At 33.7% G+C, this 20021-nt stretch overlaps 1 protein-coding gene across 5 annotated transcripts; it reads right to left on the reverse strand.

The window, feature by feature from the left end:
- Positions 1 to 6552: 6552 nt before the first annotated feature.
- LOC18426805 (high mobility group B protein 13) lies at positions 6553 to 10739 on the reverse strand. Of its 5 annotated transcripts, XR_016046190.1 has the most exons (12): positions 10231 to 10739; positions 9993 to 10085; positions 9095 to 9229; positions 8868 to 8975; positions 8518 to 8652; positions 8334 to 8400; positions 8080 to 8145; positions 7793 to 7858; positions 7613 to 7717; positions 7214 to 7308; positions 7009 to 7093; positions 6553 to 6918 (listed from the first exon to the last, which is right to left on the reverse strand). XR_016046190.1 is itself a non-coding variant. In XM_006833445.4 (11 exons), the coding sequence occupies exons 1-11, from the start codon at positions 10729 to 10731 to the stop codon at positions 6793 to 6795; spliced, it is 1515 nt and encodes a 504-aa protein (XP_006833508.4). In that variant the 5' UTR covers positions 10732 to 10739; the 3' UTR covers positions 6553 to 6792. The 5 variants fall into 5 exon arrangements, 2 of the variants coding, with proteins under 2 accessions (XP_006833508.4, XP_011620633.3); XR_016046188.1 differs by lacking the exon at positions 8334 to 8400 and having other exon boundaries at positions 8433 to 8652; XR_016046193.1 differs by lacking the exon at positions 9095 to 9229 and having other exon boundaries at positions 10231 to 10732.
- Positions 10740 to 20021: the final 9282 nt, after the last annotated feature.

Raw genomic sequence — 20021 nt, forward strand, 5'->3', positions numbered from 1 at the left:
GGCGCGTAGAGACAAACACGAGTACTTCAATGTAGACATCGGAGAGATGATGCCTACCCTTAAAGATACATAGAAAATCCTCCTGTTAAAGGTGACTGGTGTATCTGTAACCTTGAGGAGAATGGAGAACTATGGGGATTATATAATTTGCATGATAGGACAACTGAGCGGCTACCACATAACTATGACTGCACCACTCTTCTACGATACACTCGTGCCTACCTTTTATATCTAGTCTAGTGCACAATATTTGTTGACACGAGAATACATCGAGTGGTACAGGCTAAAGACAAGGCCTTTGATCCATAATCCATTAGAAAACATCCCTCCAAATACGTACCTCGAGGTTATACTGATGAAGGTAGAATGACAATAATTTATTTTCATATTTCATATGACTTGATGCAATTTAGAAGTTTTATTAATCTAATTTATATTTTATATGACTTGATGCAGCCTAGGGACATCATCCATGCAACTAAACTTGTACGTGAAGGTTACAATTCAAGAAATTGGAACTTAATTGCAGAAGCATTAGACGTGCTTAAAATGTATGACCCAGAAGTTATAAAGGAAGAAGTATCTAAAGAATTGGAGTTAGATGATGAGATGGATGACAACGTGATAGTACGACATCCTTCTCAACCAGAGGAGCCCAGATGGCAGTCACATCATTGTGTTGCAAGATGGAAAGAGTACAGCCCACAGCAGCATAATAGCTCAAATACAGAGTTACAGTTACCACAGTGGTTGAGAAGCTGCCAGTACGTACGATGAAAGCTTTCATGATCAGATATTTATTTGTTGTAAAGAGGCCAGCAGTGCCCAAACTGTCTGTTGTAAAGAGGTCAGTAGTACCTATACTGTTTTATGAAAAGTTTATATATAAATATTTTTTGGTACATGACTGGATGCATGGTCAAAAATTTTTCTTTGTATGTGAATTTCATATGTGCTATGTATATGATTCAAGTGATTAATTGCTTTGCATGTGAATTGTATATGTGCTTTGTATATGATTCAAGTGAAAGTGATTTGATATTATTCAAGTGAAAGTAAAAGTGATTTGATATGATTCAAGTGAATGTAAATTGATATGATTCAAGTGCAAGTGATTTGATGAATAAGTCTTTAAGAGCATGACTGAAAAAGGTTAGGAGCATGACTGAAAAGGTTTAGCAGCATAACTGAATAAGAGGCATTACGGTCTTATTATGACCATAATGCATTTGAAAGTCATTACGATACTAACAATACCGTAATGCGCATTACGGTATTGTTAGTACCGTAATGCCCTTCAAGTACATTATGGTCATACAAATACAGTAATGGTCCAAAAGTCCAAAGGAATTTCAGTGGACTTTTTTGACCATTGTGGTCTTTGTATGACCATAATGTACTTGAAGGGCATTACGGTACTAACAAAACCGTAATGCGTATTACGATATTGTTAGTACCGTAATGCTGCTGAATTTCATTGCGATTATACAACAGTCTTTGTATGACCGTAATGTACTTGAAGGGCATTATGGTACTAACAATACCGTAATGCGTATTACGGTATTGTTAGTATCATAATGCTGATGAATTCCATCATAGTCATACAAAGATCGTAACGGTCAAAAAGTTCACTAAAATTCCAGTAGATTTTTTGTCCATTAGGGTATCTGTATGACCACAATGAACATCAACAGGATTACGATACTAAAAAAGTCTATACAATTACCATGAATTTATTAAATTAAACACATTTTTTTTAAAATAGAACAAGCACTCATCAAAATTAACAACTTTAAATATTTCATTAATTAAACCAAAAAGTCATATAAGTAGGTACTGACCTCTTGACAGATTAAAAAACAAAAGGATATATCAAAAAAAGATCAACTGACACTAATGGCCTCTTTACATCATTTTATATATTTGATTTAAATGTCTTTCAATTATGGCCCACAACTCCACATCAGCTACACTTAAGAGGTTTAATCTCTTTGAACTCTATTTGCTTGCGATGTTTCTTTGGCCGACCCGTGGTTCGCCTTGCAATTAGCGGCATTACTATTGTATATACAATCTCTGGCAACTGTCGTACACCAGGCATTGGGTTGAAAAGAAGGCAATATGTTCTACGGTACATTTGAACTGTGAAATAAACGCTACGAAAGTTTGAAACATCTTCATGCCTATGATCTATAGCAGTGCTTGCATGACTATACGATAACCCACTAACGTGCCACACTCGATAACTGCATGTATGAGTCACAAGATTAACATCATATTTTTTATCTGCATTTATCTCATACATACCTTCATGTGCCCATGTGACTGTATGAAGGAATCTGAACGTATCCCTCCTCAGGTCTATTACTTATTGGGTCTTTGGTGTAAAGCATGCTGCTCCATTCTAGGGACATGATCATCTTCTTTGAAAATTCTCCTATGAGCTTAACCCCTAGGCATTCAAGGTATTTAATAAGGGGTTTCTCCTGAGCTTGTAATATCACCGGTTAAATGATTCAGAGATGTTCGATGTCAGATGATTGTATCTATACGCCTTAAAATGTGTGTTTGCCTAATATTTCAGATGTTGTATTATGATGTTGTTATAGGCCTCAACATTTGCACTCTTAATCTTTGCCATGTACTCAACGAAGTCTGGTCTATACCATGTACATGGCCTTTTTGAAGTTATCAGCAAGGTGTTTCACTGGTTGGAAATATTGTTTCAATTGTGGCTTGTAAACCTTTTTGACGATCTGAGACAATCGTCAATGCTGGCAAATCAGGCCTCCCACTAAACTGCTCATTCAGAAGCTCTCGGAACCAAGTCCAAATTAGTGTATTTTCATTCTCAACCAGTGCATATGTTATAGGATATATATTTTCATTCGCATCTACCCCAACTGTAGCCAATAATATTCTTTTTGTATCTTTCCTTTAGAAATGTCTTATCTAGTCGCATTAGCGGTCTACAACCAAACATAAAACCATACAAACATGGACGATTGCCTATAAACACATGCTCAAAACTATCATGATCATCTGTTTAAATAGTCGTTAAGGTTCAAGGGTTAGTGATTCAGATCTTATGTAGATATTTAGCGAGATCCTCATATGACTTCACATGGTAACCCTCATTTACATGTTGTGCAACCTCTTTGCCTCGCCATGCTTGTTAGTAAGATAACATGATACCGTGATCACATTGTATATCATTAACCACATATCTAGGTGTAAGATTGAGCATATCATTCAACCTGTCTTTGATTTTGCTTGCCACCTAGTGGCTGATGAACACCCTTACCTATTCCGTCGGCACATGAGTGTGTGTTTACAAACTTCTTCACCCTGCAGAAGTTTGTTGTATTAACTCCAACAATGTAGTTACCATGAGCACCCATCTACAACACATCTTGCCCATACATGTCTCCTCTCACTTTTTATAAACTTCAAATTGAAGTTTTGTGATATGACATAATCAATAAGATGATTATGGCTTGCCAGTACATCATCAAAATTCCGACCATCTTGAAGTACAACTTCGTAATTGTTAATTCTCAAGGGGCTTTCTATCGAATCGATGTCGTCTATATGCTGCTTGATTTTTTATTCATGCTCATCTTATATGTCTATGCCAGCACCACATTCATTGTGACGTACTTGCTCTGGTCGGGATGTGTTGTAGAAAAAAAAAATTCAAGACAAGTCAGAATTATCCTAATCCATAACAAAAAATTGACAAATAAGAAAATTAATGATTTTCATTGCATACTTCTTACATAACCAATCTTGATGGATCATTATCGGGCTTTGTTGGTAGTTGATATTTAGTACAGTTAGACAAACCAATATCGTGCTTTGTTGGTGGTCTAGTCAATAGGTCTGTTTGATAACATAATATTCAATGCAGTCAGACTCAATAGGCCTGTTTGATACGTACATAGTGATGGGAGAAGACCCTTCCATCATATTGGCAATGTCGTCATCACCATCACTACGTATCATATTACGTGGTAACCTTGGGTCAATATACCTAATAGTTATGGTACTTGGGGCATAATTTGATACTTTGACAAGTGATCATTGACTTGTTCAAATGATGGGATCCCCTTGAAAAAATATAACCTTTACGTCCCCACCATTATAAAAAATAATTCCATCTTTAGGTTTTCTATTGAAAAATTCGCCAAAGTGTAAAACGATTTTCACTTTGTTCGCACCCATTACTGTTGCATATAAGCTGAACAATTGCAAAGAAATTTCAGATGGAAACATAAATAAAATACTTATAAAAAGTTCAAAATACTTACAAATAGTGAGGAGGTTGCATGAGGGACATTAGATTGCAATACAATTGTCATAATATAAAAAAAATTTACAATTCCCAACCAAACTACATCAAGTATTATAGGAAAACAGTATTTTGATCGCCAACCACTAAATAAATTTAAACTTATTTATGCAATAATATAAATAAATCTAACACTTATTTATGCAGCATAATATATTTGTTAGATGCTAAAAATGACATAATATTTTGATGACATACCTAAAAATGTTGATGGCAACAATATAAATAAATTTAAAACTTATTTATGCAACATAATATATTTTTTAGATGCTAAAAATAACATAATATTTGATAACATACCTAAAAATCAGTTGATGTGTAAATTTGATGCTCTTAGAGAACTCCTTCAAAGATTGATACATAATAGATGATATGATAGAAAATATATGAGAGATAAAAAATGGATGAGAGATAAAAAGAGGACGAAAGTGCTAAATAATTCGTCAAAATAGGGTTTTATGAAAAAATTGGTAAAAAAGAAAGAAAGCAGGAAACAATTACGGTAACTTTATTATCGTATAAAAGTTTGGAAGTATTACGGTACTACGAGTACTGTAATTCATTGTAAAAACAATATGGTAAACATGTTACCGTAAAAGATTTTATTTATTAAAATGGTTTTCCCATTACCGTATAGAGGCCGCTAAACATTACGGTATTAAAAATACCGTAATGAGTTTTACGGTATTAAAAATACCGTAATGAGTTTTACGGTACAAAGACCGGTAGTTTCATCCAAAATTTTGCGAAAATGGAAAAAAGGGTTCGGGTGAAGTTTTGGGAAGTTGGGGTTTTTTTTTCTAATTTCTTTAAAATAAAGGTATATTAGCGATAATTTCCCTAATTTTTTATATGGTTCTCAAAATTTTAGAACAAAAAAACTCTTAAATAGGTGTTTTTGAGCTAGGGAGTAGATCCATATTGTGCTCCCATGGGAACATGGATTTTTTGAAAAGATAGAGGGTAGCCCTAATATTAGCTGCGGTTTGAAACTTTTCAACCAATAAGAGGGTGGAAGTGATTGGAAAAGTATTACGGTAATAAGAATACCGTAAAGTTTTTCTACACATTACAGGTAATTAAATTCTAGTAATAGTTCAACTTACGTTATAAAATTTCCACCCTCCTATTGGTTGAAAAGCTTCAAACCGAAGCTAATATCAAGGCTACCCCTCTCTCTTTTCAAAAAATCCTTGTTCCTAAGGGAGCACGATGTGGATCTACTCACTCGCTCAAATTATAAAATTTTGAGAACGATATAAAAATTAAGTAGAGTATACATCTTAAAAATTTGAGGTTTGAAAAATACAGCTAGCATAGATTTTTGTCAAGTGAGTAAATATGGATTAGACTCGAGAGTGTAGAAATCCTTTGTTATGAGGCTTGGGCAATATTAAGGTAATTAAATTGCCGTAATACTACTTTAAAGTATTATAGTATTTTAATTACCGTAATGAGTATTACGATATTTAAATTAGCATAATGTTATTACAGAATTTTAATTCCCGTAATAACGGTATTTAAATTACCGTAATATTTAATGTTTATTACAGTAAAAAACTACCATAAATGGTATTTTCGTTAAAAAAAAGTTGAAAATTGAAAAAAAAGGTGTAGGCGAGGTTTTGGAAAGTTGGATTTTTTTTTCCTGATTTTATTAAAATATATATTAGAGATAGTTTCCCAAAATTATATCATCAATTTCAACTTTCTACACATCCTACCCCCAATACTTTTTGTATTATACCTTAAATCCCAACACACTATTTATTAGTGTATTTCCAATCAAATAATGAAACTATTTTTTTTGACCAAAATACCTTTTTTATTTTAACTTATTATTTTATATTCTCTCTTTCAAACTCTCTCTATACTTAACCTTTTTTGCCGTATAGCAACATTTTATGTCGGGCCGTATTTTTTAGCCATAAAAACTTTTGGAACAATAAGAACTTTTTTTTTTTTGTGGTAACGTACCGTCCAACTAATGATTTTGTGAGGCGATCTATATAACCATTCTACTCCTATTTTTCCTGACCTTTTCTTGACCACTGTGTACAAAGGAATGGAGACCGGATTATATCATCTTGATCAAAGGGTAGGGCGTCTCTCATGTGCGTTTGTTTTCCTGCCGGAACGCAAGGAATTGCAGGGGATTTAAGTTCAAACCTTACAAAACCAGACTGAAATTGAAAACAAGATTGTAGAAGTCTAGTTGAATTAATCAAAACACGAAATTGCTGCCTTTTACAGAATTAGAACAGCGCGGAGTTCAACTAAAGCAGTTGAACATGGCCAAGACCCATTTCATGCTTGATTTTGAGCCGAGTTAGTTTGTCCTGTTTCACCCACTGATTTCATGTATACTTCCATTTCACGCTTGATTTTGAGCCAAGTTATTTTGTCCTGTTTCACCCACTGATTTCATGTATACTTCCTTTTCATGCTTGATTTTGAGCCAAGTTATTTTGTCCTGTTTCATCCACTGATTTCATGTGTTCTTTGTATGCTGCCATGGCTTCTGCTGCTCTATTAACCCATATTTGTCTCTCTTCGTCGTTCAGCTCCTGAGATAGACACTATGCCCAGTGAGGTTACTCTCTCTCTCTCAACCCACCAAAAATACACAAACAACACCCCGAATGAGCCTCATGTACCTTCCATTTCACTGAGATAAGGGCATTCAAGGTTGAGTTATTGATGCCCGGCCTGTCCTGCAACAAAAGCTTCCTGGTTTCTTTGCTGCAATAATGAAAGGGTTTTCTTTTTCATCAGAAAAATGCCCAACATTTCAGAATAACATTTGATTTCTAGTGAGAAATACATCACTATGTCAAAGCAGAGGGGTCCTATTTAGTTTACTTGAAAAGAAAAAATGAGGTTGCAGGTTTTTTGGGTTTGTTTGAGTCAGGGACCAGCTCCTTCTGCTGTTTCTTTTTACTACTTTTCTTTGCCCTCTGCAAAAAAAGAGAAAAAAAAATAGTTAGCAACATTTAAAAGGGTATTTCCTGATGTGATATGGAATATTTGAGGATATTTGAAGATAAGAGATATGAGGTATATTCATCACTATTTTTCTTTTGTATGCAAGCTTGCGAAAATCAGGAGGACATTTCTCAGTTGAAGCTTGTATGCAGAAAGTTTATATGCAATTTTTTATAACAAACTGGTCTTCATTGTGACAACTAAGCTGTGAAAATGTGTTAAAAGGTCTTGTAATAACATTCAAAAAACAAAATGTTAAAAAGACTTCTGACAAACCTTGATAATATTATCTGATTTTTCTTTTTTCTTGAGAAGTTGCAGAGCTTCTTGTTTTTGAACCTTAAGCTGTTCTTCCTCTTCATTCTTCAGGGTCGCAGCTTCCTTCACCCATAACAACTAATTAATATTAAAACACATCAAATATTCCCCAACAATTGTTCTTGAATTGAAAAGTACCTCATGCTTTTTCTGTTTGTAGAGATCCATTTCCTTTAAATATTTTTCCTTTTCTTTCTTAGCAGCCTGCATGGTGCCAATAAGAACATGAGAGAGAGAGAGACTAGAACAGGAAAAAGAAAAATTTGCCAATTCTTGAAAGAATAAAAAAGAAAAATTTGCCAATTCTTAAAAGAATAAAAAAGCAGAAAGTCTCGGATAAGAGACTAAAATGGCAATTATCGAATTCTTATGAACCATATCTATTTTTATCTGTGAAACAACACAAAACATAAAGAGAAAGGGACCTCCTCGTAAGGGGCACGCATCTCCTTTGTCATCTTCTTCCATTCCTCCCCTGCAATCTTTGCGTCCTGTCCATTCCATATTGGTAAATATGTCATCAACTCCATTACCATGGTTTATGGACTGTGTGATGAACTCATAATTTTGAAACTCAATGAGACAAGATAAACCATCTAAACAAAAACTACAATTTATATTTCAGTATGAAGCAATTGCTTAGATATTATATGCATCAAGAAAAGGCACAATTTCTTACAAAAACAACTGCAATTATCTATGATCTGAATTTTGCTTGAGCAAGCTCGCTTATTATGCAACCAATACTGAAATGTAAACAAAGTACAGAAATGATCACCTCCAAAATGTTCTTATATTCGGAGGGTAATGCTGCCCTCCTTTCTTTCAAGAAAATGAAGAAGGCAAAGTACAGAAATGATCACCTCCAAAATGTTCTTATTTTCGGAGGGTAATGCTGCCCTCCTTTCTTTCGAGAAAATGAAGAACGCTGAAAGTGGCTGCTTCGGTTTCTCAGGATCCTTCTCTTTTTTCTTCTTACCCTTCTTATCCTCCTCATCCTATAATGCATTCAAACGTTTTACTTCAGTTAAAATACTCATCATGAAATGATAACAATACAATCCGTTGTGCCATAGTCAATTAAGAGAATGCAAACGGCAAACATAAGATCAGAGCATCCTTTTGAATTAAAAAGTTTTCATTGTTCAATTTTCTTTTATCAGAGGAATAAGAAAATATATTTTACAGTTCTCTGTTTTATGTTAATTGTTACCTGCTTGAACTGAAGAAACTGCTGAAGCAATTCAAGTGCAGCCTTCTGGTTCTGTTCTTCCTGGTAAAGCTTCAATGCATCCTCCTCTCGCTTCTTCGTCCCAACTACCTGCACCGCATAAAGAGAAAAGACCGAGACATAGTTAGTAATAACAATCAGCATGAAAATGTTCCTGGAGATGAACGCTACTTTTTTGTTTCCCCAAATTTGAAGAAAATTGGGCACACTTTTAAGTAGAGCTCCCTTTCAGCTTTGTACTTTTCTTCATATGGTTTCTTTTCCTCTAAACTCAAATCCTTCCACTTCGCTCCCAAAATGTTGCTTATCTCCTTGAACTCTGCTTCAGGATTCTCACTTTTAATCTGCACGTATTTTATTTCGAGCCATTTACAAAATTGTGGAAAATAAAAATAAAAAAATAAAATAAAATAAAAAAAAAATAGAAGGGAGGCATGGAGAAAACCAAAGAAAAACATTACAATGATATTGACAGAAATGGCCTAAAAAAGCAGCTCTTAATCTGCTATAACAGGGCAAGCAGATTCAGTGCAAAACCATGGTAAAAAGGGGGAATAATTCTGTATTAAAATCATTTTACAATTACTCAATTGGCTTGCCAGTCAATGGCCTTTGAAAGAAAAAAATAAAGAAAAGAAAAAAAAGAGCAACGTTGTTTCTGATTGGAGCTTACAAATAAAAGAGAACCCATAAAGAGAGATATAATGGCTATTAAATTTCACTATAAAGAAAAACGAGTTGCAGCTACAGATCTGGCTTCCAAGCAACAAAATGCTCCTAACGGATTAAAACAAGCCACCAAAGTAATGGTGGGAACTGTTATCTTATAAAATAAATAAAAAAAGTAAGCAAGGTCAGTGGAAAGGAGATCTTTTTCAAAAGCATATGAAAGATTTTCAAAGTGAAATCATTAAGAATTGAACAAAAGAAAAGTACATTAAAGCTTCTGCTTTATTACTAATTTATTATTTATTTAAGGTCACACCTATTGCAAAACTGGAAGAACAAACCACAGATTCAGATGAGAAAGGCCAAATGTAGAAGCATACACAAATATTTATTAATAACCTGCTCCTTGATGAACATAATGGAATTAGCTCTTATTACCTGATTCCAGTGCTCTTTACACCACAAAATATATGGGGGATTTGGCTTCTTCTCTTTCTCCTTTGTCGGCTGAGCCTGCACAATAGGAAGGCTCTGCACACACAAATAAAAACAAAACAAAAAAGAGGATTTTATTTTTGTTAATATTGATTCAAGAAATGCAAGTGAAGGTTTGAGACCATCATAAGAACAAAAAAAATAAAAAAAAATCATATGCAGCTCTTCTTCTCTCACTAACCAGATTAGGCTTAAACGCTTTCTGTTTCTGCAACTTCTTGATCTCAGACTCGAGCTTCTCTTGTGCTTTTCCCCTAGTCTCTATCTCCTCTGCCTTCTGCTTCAAAAGCTCATCCTTCTCCTTCAATATCTCATCTGCCTTCTCCTTCTCAAGTCTCATCTTTTCGAGCTTTTCCCTCACTTCCTTCAACTCCTCTTCCACTGATTTATGTTTACTTTTCTTCTTATTTGGCTGAGAGACCTTGGGAGCCATTGACGGATGGACAAGGTTCTCTTTCTCCGATTCTGCAAATGAAGGGGAATTGAGCAAAATGTTATCATTCTCATTCTTTGGCTTGAGTGGCTTTCTCGACTTCCTTTGCCGGACTGGTTCAGGTTCTGCAACAACGGTCGCCATAACAAGAGAGTGAGTGAGAGAGAGAGAGAGAGAGAGAGAGAGAGATGTTGAATGGGATTTGTTATTAGAAGGCAGAGAAGAGATTGAGGTTTTAAAGAGGAGCATAGGGCTAACGGTCAGTTGTTTCAAAATTTGAAAGTTAATTTAGAAAGAGCGGATGGGAGACAAAACGGTCACTGTTTTTAAAATTTGAATTTACCTTAACATTTGGCCAAAGCAATAGTTTAAAAAACGGATCGGTGACTCGGATAGGGCTTTTAAAAACCAGATCCGGATCGGAGATCTGGATCCGGTGAATCGGTCAGAATCAAGCTTCAAAAAAATCCGAAAAAATTTATTAAAATTCATTATAAATATTATTTTTTAGGAATTCAATAAGAAATGATGGTACTCCATTAAGAATTTTCATGTTTTTGAATGAATATGCGAATATTGATATGTTATTTCCCTGCATGAACCGTCATTCATTATTATATTGTTCTTCTAGGTCATTATTATATTGCTCTTCTGTATCATTCCTGCTTGATGATGTATATAAACTAGCTATCTCCTCATTCATCCTATGTTTGGCAATTTTTTTACCTTTGTTAGCATTAAGAATTGCCACCATCTGTTTTTTTATATTACTAGGGACACTAGTGCATGCAGAAACTTCTCCCTTAACCCCTGCCAAGTGTTGCTTGAACCTATGTACCCCACTACTTATCACTCTTTGACAGTAATTACAAATAATTTTGTCTTTCTTGTTGGGATCAAGTCTGACCCCATGTTGCCATGCAGGGTCTTCTGCAGATCTTGACATGATTCAACTGTTTTAAGATGTAAAAAGTATAAAATTAACCTGACAGTTCAAAAAGAAAAATAATCACCATATGTAGTGATAATATGTTGCGGTGGTTCATGTAGTCATATTCGTTGTTATTTGTTATTGCAAAATACCTTTTTTGACAATAATATTTTCGTACATATCAATTACAAACATTTAGAATAATATAATACAAAATGCAAGCTCCAAACATGGCTACAACTCAATTATCAAGAACATACATTTTTTGCATTAAAAAATTAATAATAAAAACAATTCTTCAAAGAGCCAGCTAACATCAGTCATTCCAACTAAAAAATCCATGAACAACAGATAAAAAAAATACAGTTTTGCATTAAAAATATAATAACATGCATTTTTTTGTATAAATAATCCATCAACATACAATTTTTTCAACAAAAACTTTAACAATAAAAATTTAAAATATGGTTTAATACCTCATGAGAATTAAAACCTTGTTACGATTTTCACATCTTTTCAGAAAATCATCATTTTTCAAAAAATGCGATCATGGGAAAAAAAAAAAAAAAAATTACAGCAAACTCAAACAATAAAAATTAAAAATTGGGTTTAATACATCATGATAATCAAAACTATATCACGATTTTCACATCCTTTCGGAAAATCATCATTTTTCAAAAAATTCAATCATGGATAAAAAGAAATAAAAAAAAAAAGCACAGCAAATTTTCAAAAAATTTCATCATGGATTACAAAAAAAAATTCGATCATGGATTAAAAAAAAAAAAAAAACAAATTTTCAAAAAGTTCGATCATGGATTAAAAAAAAAAAATCACAAATTTTCAAAAAATTCGATCATGGATTACAAAAAAAATTCGATCATGGATTAAAAAAAAAAATCACAAATTTTCAAAAAATTCAATCATGGATTACAAAAAATTCGATCATGGATTACAAAAAATTCGATCATGGATTACAAAAAATTCGATCATGGATTACATAAAATTCGATCATGGATTACATAAAATTCGATCATGGATTACAAAAAAAAAAAAAACATAAAAAAAAAAAAATTCGATCGTAGATTACAAGAACAGAAAAAAACAATTCGATCATGGATTACAAAAAATTCAATCATAGGTTACAAAAAAAAAAAAAACAAAAAATTCGATCATGGATTACAAGAAAAAAAAACAAACATTTCGATCATGGATTACAAAAAAGTCCATCATGGATTATAGAAAATTCTTTCATGGATTACAAAAAATTCGATCATGGATTACATAAAATTCGATCATGGATTACAAAAAAAAAAAACAAAACATTCGATCGTGGATTACAAAAAAAGAAAAAAACAATTAGATCATGGATTACAAAAAATTCAATCATGGATTACAAAAAACTCTATCATGGGTTACATAAAAAACAAAAAACAAAAAACAAAAAATTCGATCATGGATTACAAAAAAAAAAACAAACATTTCGATCATGGATTACAAAAAAAAAAACCAAACATTTCGATCATGGATTACAAAACATTCGATCATGGATTACAAAAAATTCTATCATGGGTTACAAAAATAAAAAATAAAAAATAAAATTCGATCATGGATTACAAGAAAAAAAAACAAACATTTCGATCATGGATTACAAAAAATTCGATCATGGATTACAAAAAATTCTATCATGGGTTACAAAAAAAAAAAAAGAACAAAAAATTCGATCATGGATTACAAAAAAAAAAAAAAAAAACAATTCGATCATGGATTACAAAAAAATCGATCAAGTATTACAAAACATCCGATCATAGATTACAAAAAAAAAAAAAAAAAAAATTGTTCTTCACAGAGCCATTTTACATAACTATTTTAACTCAAAAATCCACCTCTAAGTGAATAAATTACATCCAATTGAGTATATTTTCTGATAAACAACAATATAAGGAATCAAAACCCTAAATTTTTAACACATTATTTCTAATATATCATGAAAACAAAATCAAAAGGCGAAAAAAAAAAAAAAAACAATGGAATTTTGGTTCCGCAGACATCTCAGTGTTCATCTCAAATTTCATGCTGTAATTGACCAGATTACGTAAAATTGAAAATTTTAAATCATACTAGCCACAACAAAGATTAAAAACCCTAATTATTGATCTCATTATGTTCAAAATATGCCGTGAAATAAATCAAATGGCGGAAAAAAAAAAAACCCAAACTTCTTACCTGATTTTGTGAACCGAAGCCTTCAATCTCCAAAAAACTCTGTTTTTCTCAACGATTATCACAAATTAGTAACAAAAAGTTCTGATTCACAGCTTTACGATCAAAATGCCTACAAATTTTGAAAGATTCATGCCCTATTTGGCATGAAACTTTCAGAAAAGGGGGAAACCCTAAAAAAGCAAGTTTCGTGATCCAAAAACACCAAATTTTTCAACCATTTAATCCTTGAAAAAGCTGAATAAAGCTGTTTACAGCTTGCAAATTAGATCACATGCCAAAAAAAACAAGAAAAATGATCAAAAAATGACAAATTTCAAAGAATCCCGTGAAGAACACTGTGCAACCCGTGTTCTTCACGGACTCGCCGATTCCGCACAGTGACTAGGCAAGTCACTGTGCAGAATCGTCCGGTTCTCTCTAGAACCGGACGATTTTCGATTTTTTAGCCGATACGATCCACTTTTTGCGATTTCCGAGTCGAACCGGGCGAGTCCGGTTCGGCTCGACGTTTTTTAAAACACTGGGGGAAAGTAAACCTTGTTGCCTTTTTTAGGCACTGAAATTACGAAAATGGCATGTTCTATAGTAGGAAACTAATAATTAAAGTGCCCAAAACCTCGTGAAAAATCACGTATAGATTTCAAAACAAATGTGGAAATTATCGCATGGTTCATATTTTTACCGTCAAATTTGTTTAGGATTTTTTTCGGTTTGGTGAGAAAATGAAGCAATTCGGTGTTTCGGCAGATTCGAGGGGAAACTTTGAACTTTTTTTTAAAAATTTAATATAAATAAATTAGATTTTTACATATAAAATAATGAAAAACTAAAAATAATAAAAAAGCTAAAAAAAGTAAAAAGAAATACTTTTATATAGGTATTTCTTTTTTGACCGAAGCAGCTCGAAGCTTCGGCCGAAACAGACTCGAAGCAGCCCGAATCTGACTGAAGCGGCAGCACCACACTTTTCTTCACTTCGATTTATGCTTAAAATCCGAAGGCTTTCACCTCTTCAGCTGAAGCGAAGTAAATTTAATAACATTGATTGTTACCACCTTGGTTTATTTCAGTTTTACCTCAAATTTTTTTTTTTTTTAATTTCAATAATGTTGGCATTATCAATGTACTTTTTGTAAGAGAGTTTTATTTTTGTGATTTCTAGTGTGGTACGACTCCTCAGAAATGAACCGCCCCCGCTACATTAGCAACTTCAAAACGCTCCATATTTGGACTAGTATAAGATAGTTTGGTGTTTTGATATCTAACTTGCTCCATATGAATATTGATATCTAGTTGCTGCATACTTATGAATTTGTTTTAAGATGGGGTGGTTTGATATTGGTTACTTCGAACTACCGCCAGTTTAAGGATTTTGTTTTTTTAACTAGTGTCACCAAAATCAAACCACATGTTATCTCTAAAACTTCCATGTCTGATCCAGGGTCAAAGCACAACTGGATATGTTTCCGTAATCTAGATTGGTTATTAATTTCAATATGTGTAACATCCACTGAAAAATCCTACGCTTAGGCCTTCGACATGTTAGGATCTCTTTTAAGTAGGGGTGATTCGATGTCATCCCTAACATCAAATTATCCTATACTTCACAAAAATTCGAACCGCAAAAGGGTTTAATTTCACCAACGTTTAATTGCCCCACACTCAACTAGATTGATACATGGGGTGGTTCAATATAGCGAACATCAAGCCACTCTAAATATCAGGCGAAACAAATTCTAGGGTATTGTATCACCATAAAGATCAACAAATAAAATTTTGTTAAAGAAAAGTAATTTGATGTTGTCAACATCGAATCAAGGCAAATTTGGAATTAAAAAACACCAAAAAAAAAGAAAAAGGGACCAATGTGTAAACTTAGGTAAAATATAGATCATATAGTAATTTTGCATTTGTTTTTAGATCCATGCATAATTTTTCTTTTTCCTTCTCTATTTTATTCCCCAAAGGACCAAACAAATCCTTTTTGGTCTTCATGGCATCCCAAACGCTTTCATTTTGTAGCTAGACATAACCCATGAAACATGGGCATGTGTATCCTAGGGCTTGACTACACGTTGCCACGGACATGGACACGTGTGGTGCTACTTCTAGATATGCATACGACACTTCTATAAAGTGTTTAATAGCTTGCTCCTTTTTAGGGCACGTTTCAGTTGTGAAATCCAGTGTTTTTTTTTGGAAAATTATTGTAAATATACTTATATTTTCATAAAATTGAAAAAAAACTTCAAAACTTTTAAAAATTTCAACTACACTTTTTCTCATTATTTTTGGGTTTTTTGGCCAAAAATGACTTTCACAGTAGTCTTTTTACTATGAAGAACATTACGGTAATTTAAATATCGTAATGACTAGCCAATTTATACAGTAATTTATTTACCGTAATTATTAAAACATTTTATACGGTACTTTAATTACTATAATGTAATAACATTCAATTATGGTAATCGATCTACCGTAATACTTTAGATATATTATACGGTATTAAAATAAGTGTAATTTTCTCTTGCCTTTTTTATTTTTACCATTTTTTTTGCATAAAACCCTATTTTCACGATTTCTTTAGCATTTTCTTTTTTCTTAGCCTCTTCCCTCTCTCATCCATTTTCTATCTCTCTCATCCAATTTCATCATATCATCTATTATATACATTTCCATTTTATCATTTTCACAAGTGATCTTTGAACGAGGTCTTTGAGAGCATCAAATATACACACCAACACTATTTATAGGTATGTCATCAATATATTATGTTGTTTTTCTATAGTACTTGATATAGTTTGATTATAATATTACATAAATAATTTTAAGATTTATTTATATTGTTGCATAAATAAGTTTTAGATTTATTTAATGGTTGGCCATCAAAATAATATTTTTCTATAATACTTGAAGTAGTTGGCTTGGCCGTTGTAATTTTATTTATATTTTGGTATCTATATTGCAATCAATGTCCCTCTATAATGCAACCTCCTCATTATATGTAAGTATTTTGAAACTTCTTACAAGTATTTTATATTTGTTTCCATATGAAATTTCTATGTAGTGATTGAGCTTGTACATAACAATAATGGGTGACAACAGAGTGAAAATCGTTGTATACTTTGGTGTTTTTTCAAGAGGAAATCTAATGATGGATGTATTTTCTATGATGATGGGGTTGTGAAGGTTATATTTTTTAAAGGGATCCCATCATTTGACCAAGTAAAGGATTACTTGTGAAAAATATAAAATTATGCCCAAAGTACCATGACTATTAGGTATATTGACACAAGGTTACTAAGTAATAGTAATATGATACGTATTGATGATGATGACGACATTGTAAATATGATGGAATGGTCTTCTCCCATCGCTATATATGTATCAAACAGACCTATTGAGTCTGACTGCACTGAATATTGACAATCAACAATGCCCAATAATGGTCCGTCAAGATTGGTCAGGTAAGAAGTTTGCAATGAAAATCATTAATTTCTTATTTGTTAATTTTATGTTATGTGTTATGATAATTCTAACATGTCCTTAAATTTTTTTTCTACAACACTTCCCAACCAAAGCAAGTAGTTTACAGTGAAGGTGTTGTTGCCATAAGTGTAGAAGATTCACATGATTCGGAAATCGAGCGGCATACTAACAACATTGATCCAATTGCAAGCCCCCTCAGGATTAATCGTTACGAAGTTGTACTTCAACAAGATCAGAATTTTGATGATGTACATGCATGCCGTAATCACCTTATTGATTATGCCATATCACAAAACTTCAATATGAAGTTTATAAAAGCTAGGAAAGACGAGTATGAGCAAGGTGTACTATATATGGGTGTTCATGGCAAGTGTGTTGTTAGAGGGTTAATACAACATACTTCTTCAGGGTGAAGAAATTTGTAAACATACACTCATGTGCCGGCGGAATAGGTAGGGTTCATCAGTTGCTTGCCTGAAGCCACTGGGTGGCAAGTAAGATCAAAGACTGTTTGAATGATATGCCCAATCTAATATCTAGAGATGTGGTTAATGATATACAATGTGATCACGGTGTCATGTTATCTTACTAACAAGCATGTCGGGACAAAGATGTTGCACAAGAGATAAATGAGGGTTCTCACGTAAAGGAATACGAGGACCTCGCCAAGTACCTTCATAAGATCTGAATCACTAACTTTGGCACCGTAACTTTTATTCAAACAGTTGATCATGATAGGTTTGAGCATGTGTTTATAAGTAATCGTCCATGTTTGTATGGTTTTATGTTTCGTTGCAGGCCACTTATGGGACTAGATGAGACAGTTTTGAAGGAAAGTTGCAAAGGGATACTATTAGCTGTAGTTGGGGTAGATGCATATGAAAATATATTTTCTATAGCATATACAGTGGTTGAGAGTGAAAAATACACCAAGTTAGACTTGGTTTCTAGAGCTTCTTAATGAGCTATGTAATTAGAGGCCTGAACTGCCAGCATTGACTATTATCTCAGATCGTCAAAAAGTGTTATAAGCCGCAATTGAAAAGGTATTCCCAACTAGTGAACAAGCTATTGTTTGAATCACCTTACCGATAACTTTAAAAAGACCTATAAAAATTTAGCTCTCATAAAGCTTTATTGGAAAGCTGCACGTGCATTGTCAATAACAGACTTCAATGAGTACATGGTAGTTTAAGAATACAAATGCTGAGGCCTATGACTGGATCATATTATAGCATCTGGAATATTGGGCAAACACGTATTTTCAGGGGTGTAGATACAATCATCTTACATTGAACATCTTTGAATCATATAACCGGTGGATATTAAAGGCTCAAGAGAAGCCCTTTATTAAACTCCTTAAATTCCTTAGGGTTAAGCTCAAGAGAGAATTTTCAAAGAAGATGATTATGTCCCTAGAATGGAGCGGTGTGCTTACATTGACTACCAAAAGGTAATAGACATGAGGAAGGATAAGTCCAGATTCCTTTATACAGTCACATGGGCACATGATGGTATGTATGAGATCAATGCGGATAAAGAATATATTGTTAATCTGGTGACTCCTACATGTAGTTGTCGAGTGTGACATGTTAGTGGGTTGCTGTGCATGTTTGAACGTATTTTTTAGCATCTTGGTCTCTGGTAAGAAGCAGATCAATAAAGCCTATAAAACAGTGGAAACTCTCAACAGTCTCTAAATGGCCCCAGAACTGGTTAAGATCTTCTTTAGTACTTCAAAAGACCACCTGCCAAGTTTCATCGTGATCAGACATGTCTAAGGCAGTGAACAACAAGAAACAATTTTTCAGCAAAATCAGTCTCTAGACCCTGTACCTAGAGCCACACTTTTGGTATGTCAAACAGCTATGGGACTACCGCCACTAGATTCGGCATGGTTTAAAACCCCTATGGGTCAAGTTTCAGCTTAATCGGGCAGTCCAAGACGAAGTTATGGGTAAAATACCGAAAAGGGGTAAGCCGCAGAATATTCCCGTGTGGCCTCACGCCATCAAAACACCATTAAAGGTGGCTGTTTTTACAATTATGAGTAGTCATATTTCTGGCCTATAACTCACTCGTTCCAAGTCAGATTGTTCCCAAATTTGGTGAGCGGATTTGTCTCATCAAGACGAGCAATTCGATATGTGGTACGCCTCATAACGACGCCCGAGAAAAGACAAAAACTAAATGAAATCGCTGATCGGTGAAGGTAGTTGCAGAAAATTTAGTAGCAGCATGCCTTGTTCAAGCAGTCAGATCACGACGCTCGCATACCCGATTGACATGAAACTAATTGCATTATGTTTGTGAGGTCCGAGGCTATCCTTGGCCTGAACCTCGCATACGATGAACGGTTGGATTTTACACATGAAGGTGCCAAATTTGCTATAAATTCCAATCACCTAATTTTAAGATTCCAGCAAAAAACTCAAGATGACGAAATCTTCATTCGAACATGAAATCGAGCTGCGTTCTTTGCAACGCAGTCGTGACTGCATACTCAATGTGATTCAATAAAAAAATCACGAAGAAACATCAAGGAACGAGCACACAATAGATCCAAAGTTTTCAAGATTCACCCAAGATTCAAGTCTAGTGATTATGGCTAAAAAACTTGATTCATGGCTCGAAGTTGGTATCAAAACAATCGCCATGCCGAGCCCTACAAGAAAACAACAATCTTTTGATCAATCGAGCATCAAAACACCCCCGGGTGAGCCATGGAAGACCATGCAAGATCTCGAGTAGCAGCAAAGACTGTTTTGGAATTTCACACATTATTAGGCAGGGGCAAAATAGTCTTTTTGCATCAATTTTTAGAATTTTTTAAATTCAATTAAATCGTAATTACCTTCAATTAGGGTTACTTTTGGGCATCCACCCATGTTTG

This window comes from Amborella trichopoda, chromosome 1, assembly GCF_054954075.1.
Source record: "Amborella trichopoda isolate Santa Cruz 75 chromosome 1, AtrichopodaSantaCruz75HAP2 v2.0, whole genome shotgun sequence".
NCBI classification, from domain to species: Eukaryota; Viridiplantae; Streptophyta; class Magnoliopsida; order Amborellales; family Amborellaceae; genus Amborella; species Amborella trichopoda.